We start from the raw sequence: 14,812 nt of genomic DNA, 5'->3' as shown, positions 1-14,812 counted from the left end.
TGCCAGGCTTTTTGGATGAGGACAGCTCACTAGTGGGAATCAACCTTGACACCTTAATTGCAGATTGCATGCATTACTTTGCTGATTATGAAACAAAGCAAATTTACAACATCATTTACTACTTTTCAGGCTGCTTTGCACCCAGTTTATAGCTCCCAGTACTTTTAAGTTTAGTGCATAATTTAGCAAATAAAGCTTTTCTAGTCAGTTTTGTTTTGTTTTGTTTAGAAAGGAAGCTGGCGATTCTATTCAACATGTTTGATTCCTGCAACGTGACCTCATTTTATTGTAACAAATTTCATTCAGACTTCTTGGTCACGCAGTCCAGAATAAACCAGTTTGTATGAGAAGACTGAAAAACACTCAGTGTTGCAAAGTTTTATTTTCTTGAAGAATAATCTAATACAAAATGACAAAAGAGCCAGGAAAGTTTCAGTTTCTTTCACACTCTTAAAGTATATTACAAAGTACAGCACAGTCAACATTTCCACTGAAGCTTCTACTTGTTTTTTCAAACAACTTTCACTTCATGAATAGTTTACTTTCACACAGAACGTCTCCTCCGTCTTCTCCTCCAGGTTGTTCACGTAGACCAGGATGTCCACTGATCCGGGACTCTGGCTCGTGGCAAACCGCAGTCCGATGGTGTAACTCTCTCCCCCTCCAATCTGAACATAGTAAAAATAACACATAATTTTATTTAGATCTTTATCTTTTTTTTCTTATTAAAGCTGACCTGTCTGCCCATTCACACGTTTAATAATAAATCCATCATTTTTGTTTTGAACTGCATTGTTCACAAAGATCTGCCCCAAGATAAAAACCCTGAATAAATGGCAGTCACTGAGACCGATTTGGCAGCACGGTGTCTCAGTGGTTAGCACTGTTGCCTCACAGCAACTGACATGGCTTCCTGTGCTTGCTCTGGTTTCTCCCACGATCAAAAACATGCTGTTAATTCCATCGGTGTGCCCTGGACCATAGCTCTGGGTTTAACTAGCCGCTGGTCCCCAGGTGCTACGCTGTGGCCGCCTGCTGCTCCTAATGCTTAGGATGGGTTAAATGACTTTCCTGACAGGGATCAATAACACTGTCTGATGTTATCTGTTAACATTATTAGAGCTGTAAACCAGTTATAGATGTGACTCCCTTTTTCTAGACTAGATCATTTACACTAGATTAACCACTTCACTACTTCACTGTGCTCATGTAGCCACGGTAACAGAGCCAGACTTCTGAATGTAAACCCCCACTCATTCTTCTGAGATGAAGACAATGCCTCAGAGTGAAAAAATACGTATCCTACAACACATTTAAAAAACTGAAACCAATATATACCAAAGGTGACATCTCACAATACAATATTATCACAATACTTCACTCACAATATATATTATTGCAATATACTGCAATAATATATATTGTGAGTTACTGATAGTACAACAAATAGTTGTAAGAAATTGTTGAAAATCACATATCTGTTGCTGTCTACATAGACAGAAATTCACATTTAACATAATTCTATTTACTTATTACGTCAGCAACCGTTCTATATGAATATAACCAGATTATTACCAGCTGGCAGCCAGTTGAAATGAATCCCCTCAATTCAGATTGATGGCAACATGTTTGGAAACCTGAGCATTTATAAATGAGACAGCAATTATTTGCAAACCTTCAACAATCTCTCTGAGAGTGACTGCAGCCAGCCCAGGTCAGACTGCGACTGTTTGCAGAAAGGTCACCTCCTATCAGGTGACCCAGGTATCGCCTTGTGATTAATCTTAGGCTCTAGGCAACATTTAGACACCAGAAGTTGTTCAGCTGTTTTTTATGCTTTAACTTCTTTAATACAATTTATTTGGTATCTGTGTATCAATACAACGTTGCAATGCACAATATTGTGATACTGTTCTGTATTGATTGTTCCCTTACCTCCTAAGATATACAGAGAACCTACTTTACAAATTAAATACAACTGCCATGCAAAAATAGTGAGCTCTGGTTCTTTCACATGGAAATACGCATCTAAGTGTTTAATCGCATGTTTTGTGACTCCGGTGACCTCATTTCAGTATCCAATTAGTTTCCTTCTTCCATGCAGTAATTAGATAATAAACAGAGTGTATTTCAGTTAGATTTGAAGGTATTTTACTGATCTGACTCAAAAATGAAAACATTTCTCAGGACAAAAATGACCCATATATGGAGCAAATGGTTATCCACACTGTTTTAATGCTTATCATCGCTGTGGGCATCTCCTTTTCAGGCATGTCTAAAACACAATTATTAAATGAGGAAGCACCAGTTGTTCTAACCTCCTGACTGCCTCTGTGGAAAGTCTAGTATTAGAATTTTTTATTTGTATGTTGTGATTGTTTTTCTGTTCAGGCATCACAGTGAGGTAGATCTTTAACAGGTGTTTTTTTGTTACTTTCTCACTACTGTAGATTGACCAGAAATATTTCCTTCTACTCTCTGTAATAGCCAACAACAGAAATATGGGTCAATTTAAGGGATTTATGCTGTAATCTTTCCCACAAGCATGGCAGTATTGATCTCTGCTTCGCCTTTCCTCCTGACAGCTGGTTTTATCACAGTGAGGTAGTTATGTCAAAAAAGAGAAAAGTGTCTCCACATTTGCCTAATGCCACAGGCATGGTAAATTCTTTATAAGACACCTGGAGCTTCACTGACAAGATGGAAAAAACAATGGGCTGTTTTTCACTTGGCTCACCCTCCCTGTCTAATTGATGCAGTGTCTTCTGGCCAACAACAATGAGACTCTTTAATAGTTTATGTGAAAACAGGCTCCCCTCGCCTCTCATTCATTTATTTCTTAATTTAAAATGATAGTTTCTCATTTGTTTTAGCATTTTATCACACCTCACTAAATTAAAGGCAATGACAGCAGTGTTTCATGTCTGAATGTGAGCAAATCAGCTTTTAGAGACACTGAGGCTGACCGCACAATAATAAAACAGCAGCACTAATGACTTTGTAATATTCTTTGCATTCAGTTCTGAAAGCCGACAAGGAAGCCATTTACGGAGGAATGAGCAGTCAACATAAAAGACTAGAAATTATTGATGTCTTGTACTCACCTGTCAGGATGACAAGAAAGTCAACAGTATTGCTTTGTATATTCACGACTCATACACTCATATTTTCTACAATAAGCCTTTTGGTCAAAACAGTAGCGTTGTTATGCCATAACCCATTTATAATTTTGACTGGGAGGGCATGAAAGCTGATGACAGGGCCTGATACCAGGCTAAAATCTCCAGAAGAAACTTGGGGAAAAAGATCCAGTACAATAATATCTAACCGCTTGCCTCCTACACGGCAGCTCCATCATATCGGCTGTAGATGAAATCTCCATCAGAATGTCAGAAGACTTAACTGCTTAGACACACAGGAAGCACTTTAGCCTAGTTTTTTTCTAAAATCTGTCAAAAAGAGTTTCGTTTTAGTCAAAGTGTGTCAGATTATACGTGGTCAGTAGCACCGCTGGTTAAAGCTAATGTTATTGACATCAGTTACACCATCATAGCAACATATGTACCATTACTCCGTGAAACAAAACTATCTGAGCAGCTTTTGTTAAGGAGGAGGGTTCTTTCCTTCTAGTCACTAATTAAAGTATTGATTTTACTCTTAATGGGGGTAAGAGAAGTGGACGGCCTCCAGTCTCATTTTACCTGGAATTTATCCTCTTTGAACTGGAGCAGATCTGGATGGTCAGAGCGAAGCAGGAATGTACGGCTGCTGGTGTACGGATTGGTGTAGGTGATTTTTCTGGAACTGCCACGTCCACCGCCAACTGGAACGCATACTTCAAAAGCCTGCAAATACACACACACACACACACACACACACACACACACACACACACACACACACACACACACACACACACACACACACACACACGTGTTATAGCATCAAACCTTCTTGGGCACAGAGGAATGAGGGAGGGATTGAAATGTCTGAAAACAAGAGCTGAGAAAACTGCAGGATTCATCCAAGTGCACCAGATGATTTGATGAAGTATCCAACAAAAGGAAGCCCATGGCTGCCTACAGTGAAACTGCAAGAGTAAATGAACTTGAACAGTTTGTAAGTGTGATCTGAATGTGATTTGATACTTCAAAGTAATGGTACAAAGCTGGCAGGATAAGCTGGCTGCCTGTGAACTGGTGTAATGAGCATTTGTACAGCGGCCACAGTGGATGGATCCGCATGTTTCATTTGGCACAGATTTTACACCTGGTGCTTCCCTCACTTTTATCCAGTCTTGGTACTGGCACTAAGAGTACGCTAGCCTATGACCCCTTAAAGCTGGGTTTGTGTTCCTGCCAATCTCAAACCAGGGATCTTTTGCATTTAATGCAAATGTGTTAACCACTACACTACCACTACCACTAATGAGCATCTGTAAAGGGATGTCCACTGAAAGAAATACTTTCCTACAGTGTTTGGCATACACCTGACAGCAAGAAGATCCTGGATTTGAATTCAACAACTGTCTGGTGGCTTTCTATGCCGAATTTTCATGTTTTTTCTGTGCCTACATGGGTCCTCTCCATGTACCCCAGCTTCTACCCACAGGTCATGCTCATTTGCTTAACTGTCAATTCTAAATTGGCTATAAGTGTAAACGTGAGTCTGTCTCTCTGTGTTAGCCCTGCAATAGACTGGCAACCAGTCCAGGTTGTGCCCTGCCTCTCACTCTTTGACAGCTGGGAATCCAACCTAGATAGGTCACCACACAGGGAAGACATGCAGCCATCCTATGGCCAAGACTGGCTTCAGATGCTTATTTCATGGTTTTAAAGTAATGTTTGGCAATCCCTGACTTAAAGCAAGATAACTTTATGCAATGTGAGATGATAAATAACCACTGCAATACCCTTTAAGCATTACATTTTCTTTGTTTTGTTGTCAGAGAAAATGTGATTGTTGTCAATCACTTGATTGTTTAGCATTTTAGGAGAAGTGGATATTTGATCAACTTAAATTGATTTCATTTGATTAAATGTATATTTCTGCTGTGTAGTGCATAAGAAATATGTTCTGTACACAACAGGCAAAAGAAGAATTTAGTACTTTACCTATAATGCATAAAGCATAATCCAGTCAGCCAGTTAGGTACACAGTCAATTGATTAGACATTTGATTGAGAAAGGCAGAGAAGAGCATTATTAAAGACAATTGGATCTAAGCACTGGTCTGCTGCTCTTTATAAAGGGATTGGGAATGTTGAGCTGGCCTTGGGAAGTACCCGGATGATTCAAGTATTGAATCTGTTACACATACAAGTACTATAAAAATGAAATCATGATGTCAAATCTTCTGTCTTCCTCTTAAATATTTTTTTTATTTCATACACTGATATCCTTCAAACGCATGTCCAGAATCCTTCAGAGCCAAAGCCAGTTTGCTGGTAGATTGTGGTGTGTTAGGTTAGTAATGGTTACCCCTGCTGGAAAGCTGCAGATGATAGCTGGTAATCTTCTTTCCGCATAGGCAGTATTACTCCCAGTGTTATGTAAAATTGGGGGTTCCCTTTTAAATCACTAGAGCTTCACAAAGTGATGATAAAATGAGAGGCAACCATAATGCAGTTTATTAACGCAACACTGTTGCATAAGGAACACATTTGAAAGGCAAATTTAGGTCATTGACTAAATGCACACAGTGCTCACAATGCTAATGTTACGAGTACAGAGCAGGAGAGTCCAAAGAGTTGGAAAATCCCAAATCCCAAAAAGGTTGATAATGAAATATACTCTACAACACTGGTGAGACAAAACTAGGTGGCACAAACACTTTTATTGTATTGATATTGTCATGGTCCTGGGCCATGTTGGCCCAGTGTTCTTAGTTTTCTTGTATGTTTGTATTTTGTTCCTTGCTTAGGCCATGTTTTCTGAGTTGCCCTGTTGTGTTGTTCCCTAAGTGTTTTCCCTTCATGGCTTTTACCCCCTGTGTGCCCCTCTGTGTATCTGTGAGCCCTCGTCTCTCCTTATGTTTTATTCCATGTTTCCCCTGCCCATTATGTCTAAGTTCTCCCCGTGCTCTCTCTTCCCCCTGTGTGCCCCTCTGTGTATCTGTGAGCCCTCGTCTCTCCTTATGTTTTATTCCATGTTTCCCCAGCCCGTTATGTCTGTGTTTTTCCCCGTGCTCTCTCTCCTCCTGTCTGAACCTCTGTGCACTTCCTGTTTACTTTGTGACTCTCACGCCCGTACATGTCATGTTCAGTTCACCCCGCCCTGTCTCGTTATGATTATCAGTGTCACCTGTGTTCCCCGTGTGTTCCCACTTCCCTCGTTAACCCTCTGTGTATTTCTGTCTGCGTCTCCCTCTGTTCAGCGTGACGTCGTCCCTCATGCCGTGTGTGGATCTCCCTGTGTCTCTCTGTGAGTTCTTAGTTTGGTTTCCCAGTTTAGTTTAAGTTTGTATATTTGGTTCTGCCGGCAAATAAAGCTGAGTTTTGAGTTCATCCCCTCGTGCCTGTGAGTCCTGCATTTTGGGTCCTACTCCTGCCTGCCGCACGGCGATTCATGACAGATATTGTGGTAGATTATTGCCGTACAAGTTACCAAGCTAGGCAGCTAGCTGCTTGGTAGACACTGTCCTGCTTTTCGAAAAAGATGAATGACTGAGCTCCTGTAGGTGCCTGGGAAGGGTTAGCATGTTACCTTTAAGCAGAATCAAGCTTCTAGCTTTAGCTAGTGCTTTTTTCAGAGAAATGCTTTTTGTTATTTAACCAACAGCAGTGCAAAAATGATTAAAACATTGTCCTTTAATGACTGGGAGGGGGAGCGCTCAAGTTCAAGGGAGACCTTTAATTAACACATCAACCACATTTGCAGCAGAGCGGTGTGATGAGCAGGTCTGCAAATCTGACGCTTTCGTGCTGTAGTGTTTGGCTTTCAAACAGACACCTGGAACTGTATTTAACACACTGTTCTGCTGCTGCTGCTGCTGACACAGTGAAGAAAAGGGTAAAAACCCGGGTTGCCAAATGTGCCCCACTGGATAATGATGGCCGATACCCATATGAGGAAACGATAAAAACACAAGATTTTTTTAGGGTCCTACCTTGGACAGCACAGGACGGTGAACATTGAGACAGAGCAGCCACGCGGTGACCAGCCGCTGCTGCTCCACATCTACCGCGTTCACGTACAGAAAGCGGCTGCCAGCCTGCCATGGCTGCACCTTCAGCTGGAGCTCCTGCACTGCTGCAGGAGGCAAAACAAACACACCCGCTGGGTCCACCTAAAAAGAAGGCAAAGGCCATTAAAGTTTATTGGGTTTGGCAAGTGGACTGAGAAATGTGTCGACCAAGTGACAAAAAGAATGTGACAGTGTTCAAAGAGAAGAGATACATTTAATAAGAAATGGAAGAGGGACAGAATTAATGGAAAAGATGCTTAACAGAGTCAGAGGAAGGTAAAGGAAGTGTGCAGATTAAAGGAGAGTGGGTGAGAGAAAGGGTGAATGAGGTTCAATAAAAAAAGGGGGGAGGCAGACAATGAAATGAGAGAAGTAGAGGCAGGAAAGTGACAGAAATAAGAATGTGGGAATGAGATTTACTGTGCAGCTCCTTTTCAATCTGTTGAGAAAAGCAAAGCTATTCACTGACGCTGAGCTTTATCCTGCTTTATAGAACTCCTCCAATGCATTCCACTGTGAGCTAACCTGCCGCGAGTCAGATCAAAGCAGCTGCTCATGCGTACGCCGAAATCTTTAAAAAATACATCTGTCGCTTTTTCAGCCAGTACCCTATTTCTAAAGGTAAAACATGTTTGGGTCATACTGTATGCACCCGTGGTGGTTGTGACAGTCTATCACTTCTCTTTTTTTCTCCATGAATGCTATAAAATGCCCTTTTATTCCAACTCTGAGGAAGAAGTATTGTCATGCTCCCTCTACTCTTGTACTCAGTTATGAATAAGAAACAATCTATTAAAAATAGAGGGCAATGTGACACTCCTGGAGCATATTGTCACATGTTCAGAGTGCATAAAAGCCACTGCTAATTTTTTTCAAATTGTATCAAACTGGGTCCCGACATGATCTGGCATGAAGACAGGAAGTAACGAGGGAACCTAATAAAATGAAATGAAACCCCATAAAAAGACCTATTATGCTGTCAATCTGCATTTGCATGTTCTTGACAATGATTCAAATCTTAAACTGGAGGTATTATAAGGGAAGGAATTGCTTCCATTTTTTTTCCTTTTGCTGCTAAGAGAACAATTTGCATTAAATCACTTTAGATGAGCAACTTCAAAATTGCTCACGATAAAAAGATCATTTGTCAAGAATAAATCCCTCAACATTTTTTTTAGATAAGTGAGATTTATGCATTTTTTTTGTCCTGTATGTTGAGTGTCGTCTGCATCAGTCGGATTTTGTCCAATTGAAAAAGAACACAATACAGTAAAAGCCTAATTTTAGTTCGAACATGCCACTTTCACATATAAAAAATGCATCCAGACCCAAGCGCCCTTGATGACTAAGATGCTGCTCCAGTCTCTGAACCACAAGCTAATGTTAAGTGGCGGGGGAAACAGAGAGTAACAGGACAGGGAATGTGTACGGGTGGTAGAGAGGGTGTAACGCATAGTTCATCACCACAGACTACTACTGCTGGTTGCATGCTCTTGATCTCTTTTCAACTTGACTCAAAACAAGAATTATATATTCAGCTGAAGTGCTATGAACGCTGGATTAAATAACTAGATTCCTGGGACTCATAAAGAATTGAACGGAGCTCTCCACTAGAGGTCTTCGTGGGTCTAAAACCAAAACCGGACCGATGGAACTAAATGAGCCCAATGTGCAAAAATTAATTTTAAACATTAAGTGCAACAGGATCCTAAAGGGACCCACATAAAGCCTAAGGGAAGCAAGACCTCATCCAAAATCCAGTTGACTAACAGAGAGTCAGAACAACATCAGCAGGAGCACAATGCTCCAGCACTTAAAGGGCAGCTGTCATCCAAAAAAGCAAAAATACATGTTATTTTTCTTTCACTTCACACATCTGCCACAAAGCAACAATTTTCTACTGCAATGGTTGTGATGCACACAAGATCTGAGCTACAGAAGAGGGTCAGTTTGGCTATGTCTATTAGACAAGTGGATCCAAGTGGCACAAAGAAGCTTTACCGACCTGCTTTTTTTTTTTTTTTTTAATGTGTTGTTACTACATTATTTTTTTGTAACGGACAGCCAATCAGAAGAAAGGCGACTTAAACTAAAGGGGATGGGAGCTAAAACAGCTTGTTTCAGAGAGAAAATGAACACAGGGGTTGCACCAAGGCCAGGTATAGAGTAAATACAAAGTCTTTTGAGGAGTGAATCATTCAAAGGTGCTTTAGTAGAATCTAAGAATAAAAATGTGCAGTGTGAAATGAGCATAAAAAGCCCACTTTAAAACATTTTTCTTCACTTTTTTTTTTTTTTAATCTCAGGTTAATAAAATAATGACTTCACTAGAAGACATGTGAGTTGATTTTAGTTTTGATGAATCTTTAAATCTTGATAGAGGCCTGAATCCCACGCTGCAGAGAACATGTGCACATTGTTTACTATTTCAAAATAGTGCGTTTAGTGACAATCGTACCTCAATCTCGCCGGGGTGTGATGAGAAACACTTGACCTTACGGATAGCCTGCGTTCCCCTCAGAACGAGTGACTGACAGCTCCGCTGGCCAGTCACACAGCTGACGTCCACACGCTCCAGGAAGTGCACGTAAATCTGCCAGATCTGGGAGGGCGCTGCCATCCACTTATCACTACAGAGGAAAAACATCATCAAGAACAATTAAACTAAGGCCCCCTGGAGATGCAGCCGGTGCAGCACGGGGTAAGAGATGAGGAGGGCTGATCTACGGCTGTGCTAGCATTTTAATAAGCAGAGCCATCAACATCATCCTCACACTGCTGAGATGAAAGGAATTCAGTCTCAGTGGCCCTAGCTGACTCAGAGTGGGAGGCGATGCAGTCACCTACTCAGGTCTGCTCTGAGACAACAGCTCTCATAAAGCGTTTGTGGTTATTTGGAATAGGATTCAAGTGATATGGGGTTTTGAGGGCAAACACGTCATCTGGAGGGTTGAAGCTAAAATATTTTCACAGTGATATTGTCAGATATTTTTTTTAAATGTTAGAAATCAAATCCAGATCAAATTCACAAATGTATTTGCGTGTAATTTGCTGGTAATCGGGTTGGCTGCTCGACACTTGGGTGAAAAATTAAAAAAATGCTCAACCACTAATGCAAGGGGGCCAAATGACTGTGTTACAGCACTTGGGACTGGTTTATACTGCAGTATTAGAGGACAGTATTAGACATGAAATGAAGAAGCAATGTGTCTTCTGCAATATATTTTATTAGTAAAATAAATTAGCTATACAGTATGTGCTCTTCTTGATGGAAGCACGTTGTAATATAAAGATTCTAAACCACAGATGTCAAACTAATCTTACATCGAGGGCCACACACGGCCTACTTTGATCTTAAGTGGGCCGGACGAATGAGCCTTTGTGTCAGCAAAAAGACGTTTAACTACACATTTAATCCCTGAGATATCTTATCATAAGACAACAAAGTGCAGGTTCTGGTAGCTAATGTTTTCTCAATGAACCAAAAATATAATGTTTCATTTCTGCCATTTAATTGTTTATACTGTATATTACTTTATGCACGGCTGAAAGGGTTGTCTTTATCAGCTGGAAAAATTTTCCAAAGCTGTCCAGAGGATCAGATTGGAGTCTTTGCTGAGCCAATTCTGGCCCCTGGTCCTTATGTTTGACACTCCTGTTCTAAACATAACCATTAGTACCATTAGTAGTGCTATGCACATATCTGTGGTTAGGATTGTATATTGTGTGAAAGAGTGCATGTGAATGAGCATATGCATGATGCAATCCATCATTTCCACTAAGTGACAGAGGAAAATGAGGAAAACAATGAAATCATGTGAAACGAGGCAAAATGCTTTTATATTCATGTCCTCAGAGTTAAACGACAGCTCTCTGATATTTAATAGAAAACAAGTATTTGTATATCACATTAAAAACAAGGTGTGCATAATCCTGATGGAGATTAGGCAAACTGGACGATGGACTGTGGAACTGCAGGCAGCCAGAGCATGAAACCTCAGTCTGATTAGTTAATTGATTCAAGCCTGCATGAACAATTTAATTATTGCAAAGATGAATGCTTCTTCAGGCTAAGCTCTGTGCGTGTGTGTGTGTGTGTGTCTGGCCAGTAAATAATACATACGTGAAAACCATTACAAAGAACATTTTTATGTGTGGACTGGGACTCCCTGGCACTTTCAAGTACACATCTTGAGGCTCTCCTGGTGCCTACAGACAGAAACAGATAAAAGGTGGAAGAGTAGAGGGGAAAAAGAGGCAAAAATAAAAAAGACCCCACATTGGCACTACAATAGTGTAAAGGCACGACACAAGGGCAAGCCTTTTCTTCTATCAAAAGAGCTTGTAATCTATCAAAAATGAGCTAGAGTTCTGTCCTGATTACGTTTTGTAAAAAAGAGACAAACATGTCAGAAGGAAGCTCAAAGAATTACACTTTATGTTGAATCCAATCCTTCAAACAGAACTGGCTGATGATGGTTTTGTGACATTTTGAGATGAGATGATGAGATGAGATGGCCTTTATCCTCACACTGTCAGTATGCAGTAGCTTGATTTGTTGAAGTCTCTGAGATAATGATGCAGACATATGTTTGCCTTTGACCTGCTTATTTTCCAATGTGTAAATATTAGATTGTATACCTATAGGATACTTACCTTGTAGTGTCCTGTGTTAGCACTTAACAATATTTACCTGAGGATTACATGACAACCTAATAAGAGGTTGTTGTTGTTTGTGTGTGTCTTTATGGTTTCACTCCAATTCAGTGATGTCAGTTTGATGTGATTGCTGTGAATGAAGCCATTAAAGGAGCAAGCACGCTCACTTTAATGGCTCTTGAAAAGAAGTTTGGCTGGCTGTTTATCTATGGTCACACTCAGGGAGGACAACACACAAAGAGACCAGTGCAGCTAGAATAAAGTGCTTTCCCTTCCAAACAGTTATCAGTTCAGTAATTAACCCTGTTAATATTTGTATGTTAATTGCAGAAGGAATTAAATCCAATGTCATTCACTCACCAGCATCCTTGTTTGGCAGATGATGTTAGGGTCACTGCAGCGGACAGAAACATGAGCATCTGGGTTGATAGCTGGTTTTCCCAACAAGAGGCAGGAAAAAACAAATATAAGATCAATTTACTATTTACTATAAATTGTTTTTATTATAGTTCAGAACATCAAGCCAGTCATAAAAGCCAATCAAACATTTTCTTGATTTTAAACTTTTATTTCTTGCTTTTCATTTCCTGCTCTGCATCCAGATACTTCTCTCTTCTTATTACCCTTTTTGTTGACAGAAACTGCACTGATATTGAAAAGTTGTTTCTGTTGATATTTAGTAAAAACATAATAAAGTGAAGGCAGAATACATTACTCATTCCCATTTCCCACATAAGCTGTCAAAATTGTTTTCGCCTTGTGCGTGTGAACATGTGATTCACATTTATGCTCACACAGGAGAGTAAGTCAGTATGAGAACTGAATGTATATTTTAATCTTCATTTGATATATTGATTAAAACTGGAATATATGCAAACGACTAATTTAAGCACAGTTCAGAAAGCAAGAAATATGAGTTGAAGGACGAGGAATACTTGGCTCATGGGGGATAGCCAGGGTAATCTGTACAACCTGCAGGGTCGTGCCAGACTGGCAGGCGGATGGCCTTTTTAAGGAAACAGAGCTCGGGGTGGTAAAGTCGGAAAGTCTGGTCAACGACATGGGGCGTTGGCTCCACATTCACTTGGCAGATGGCCATTGGCTTTCCATCTTCTGCTTTGAAAGTAACCTGTGGAGATAAAGTGAAAATTCAGCATTATTAGCAGCATGTCACTTCCTCACCTGATAGTCTGATATTCAGTGCATTAAAACAGGTTTTGCATCATAAGGTAGTTTAAGATTCATTAGAAGCTTCAAGTTACTACCTCGCATTGCAAATACATTACATGCACGGTAAGTTGTGCAGTATGACCAGAGGGGTTTCTGGAAATTTAAAGAAGGTATCCAGTACTGGAAACAAAAAAAAAACTACACGTAGAAAAACTTTGGTAAAACAAATCTGTGTAGCAGGAATACATATCTTTCATCTATCGCGTTCTAGTGTTTAGAGGTAAATCTAAAAGTAAACAACTGAAGTTTTGGAAAGTTCACTAGTAGTTGTGTAAGTCAAAGTTAACCAGGCTACAGCAAATACTTTCAACATAATCATTTTCTCTCCCAAACAAGATTAGTTAAATAGACTGATTTAAAACCTCTAGGGCTCCTGCGCTGCCAGATTTCTTACTGGAATTAATAGCCAGGTCGTGTATACTAGGTAGTAACAGCACAAACTGGTTTCATTAGTTCAACAGGGCTTTTTCCTCCTGATTTCTCTCTGGGTGCCATGTTTTCTTCCTGAAGCAGTTCATTTCTAAACAACATATACAGGCTTTTTAAAAACAGCCTTGGGGAAACTTTATATTAAAATTCACCAGAGAGTATTATGATGATGGAGAAAGCTGTACACTAGAATATAAAAGTTGCTTGCAATCTGACTGCTGAAACCCCCACAGACTGACTGAATGTGCTTTGAAGATTGCTGCATTAACATAGCCCCCAGGAGTTGTTTGAATCAACACAAATGTGTTCATACACATGTAGTCATTCTGCACGGTTATATATGATAACTGGCACATACATCAGAGCGGCATATGAAAACACACTGGAATTGCTCATTCCTGCTCACAAAGCGTCATATTTTAGGAAAACTAGTGTGTGCTGCTGTGACTTCACTGTCGGAGACAGTTTCTGCTACAGCTGCCGGACCACAAACTGTAGGTCTGATAATCCAACCATCTATTCTCTTAACCACTTATCCAATTCAGAGACAGTGGAGTCATATGACAAGAGGAGGGTACAGTCTTTGTATTTGTCACACTTAAGTGTTTCATATCATCAAACAATAATATCAGACAAAGATAACCTGAATAAATGCAAAATTCAGTTTTAAAGGATGATGTCATTTATTAAGAGAAAAAAAGTTATCCAACCCTACCTGGCCCTTTGTGAAAAGGTAATTGCCCATAAACCTAATAAGTGGTTCTTGGCAGGAAGAACTGCAATCGAACATTTATGATAACCGGTAATGAGTCTTTCACATCTCTGTGGAGGAATTTTGGCCCAACTCTTCTTTGCAGAATTGTTTTAATTCAGCCACGTTGAAGGATTTTCAAGCATGAACAGCCTGTTTAAGAACATTCAAAAACACTTCAATATGATTTTAATCAGGACTACGCCACTTAAAAACCTTCATTTTAGTTTTTTAGGTCCAATCAGAGGTGGACTTGTATACTTGAGCTGCAGGGCATGAACAGAGAGCAGAGAGCAAAATTCATGGTTCCATCAATTACAACAAGGCGTCCTGAAGCAGCAAAGCAGGTCCAGCCCATCACACTACCACCACCATGTTTGACTGTTGGTATGGCATTTCTTTTGTGCTCTTTTTATGAAATTATGTGTTAGTTTTTTGCCAGATGTAATGATGTGCAAACCTTCCAAAAGTTCAGCTTTTGTCTGATTACTCTATTAGTTCCCAAAAGTCTTGGAGATCATCAAGATTTTCTTTTCGGTCAGCAGTTTTCACCTTTAA

General features: G+C 40.0%; 1 protein-coding gene across 4 annotated transcripts in view; it reads right to left on the bottom strand.

Annotated features, from left to right (window-relative positions):
- Nucleotides 1-363: 363 nt before the first annotated feature.
- nphp4 (nephronophthisis 4) overlaps nt 364-14,812 on the bottom strand; it is a 249,304-nt gene continuing 234,855 nt past the window's right edge. For all 4 annotated transcript variants that reach the window (XM_076878848.1, XM_076878847.1, XM_076878846.1 and 1 more), the window contains exons 24-30: nt 12,817-12,973; nt 12,205-12,275; nt 11,309-11,394; nt 9,644-9,815; nt 7,108-7,287; nt 3,702-3,845; nt 364-668 (exon numbers count right to left, since the gene is read on the bottom strand). In XM_076878848.1, the coding sequence (XP_076734963.1) occupies nt 528-668; nt 3,702-3,845; nt 7,108-7,287; nt 9,644-9,815; nt 11,309-11,394; nt 12,205-12,275; nt 12,817-12,973 (951 nt within the window). In that variant the 3' untranslated portion in view covers nt 364-527. The remainder of the gene's footprint in view (nt 669-3,701; nt 3,846-7,107; nt 7,288-9,643; nt 9,816-11,308; nt 11,395-12,204; nt 12,276-12,816; nt 12,974-14,812) is intronic.

The sequence above is a fragment of the Maylandia zebra genome, linkage group LG20 (genome assembly GCF_041146795.1).
Source record: "Maylandia zebra isolate NMK-2024a linkage group LG20, Mzebra_GT3a, whole genome shotgun sequence".
NCBI lineage: Eukaryota > Metazoa > Chordata > Actinopteri > Cichliformes > Cichlidae > Maylandia > Maylandia zebra.
The sequence above is the reverse complement of the archived record's forward strand: the minus strand, read 5'-3'. Positions and strand labels throughout refer to the sequence as shown.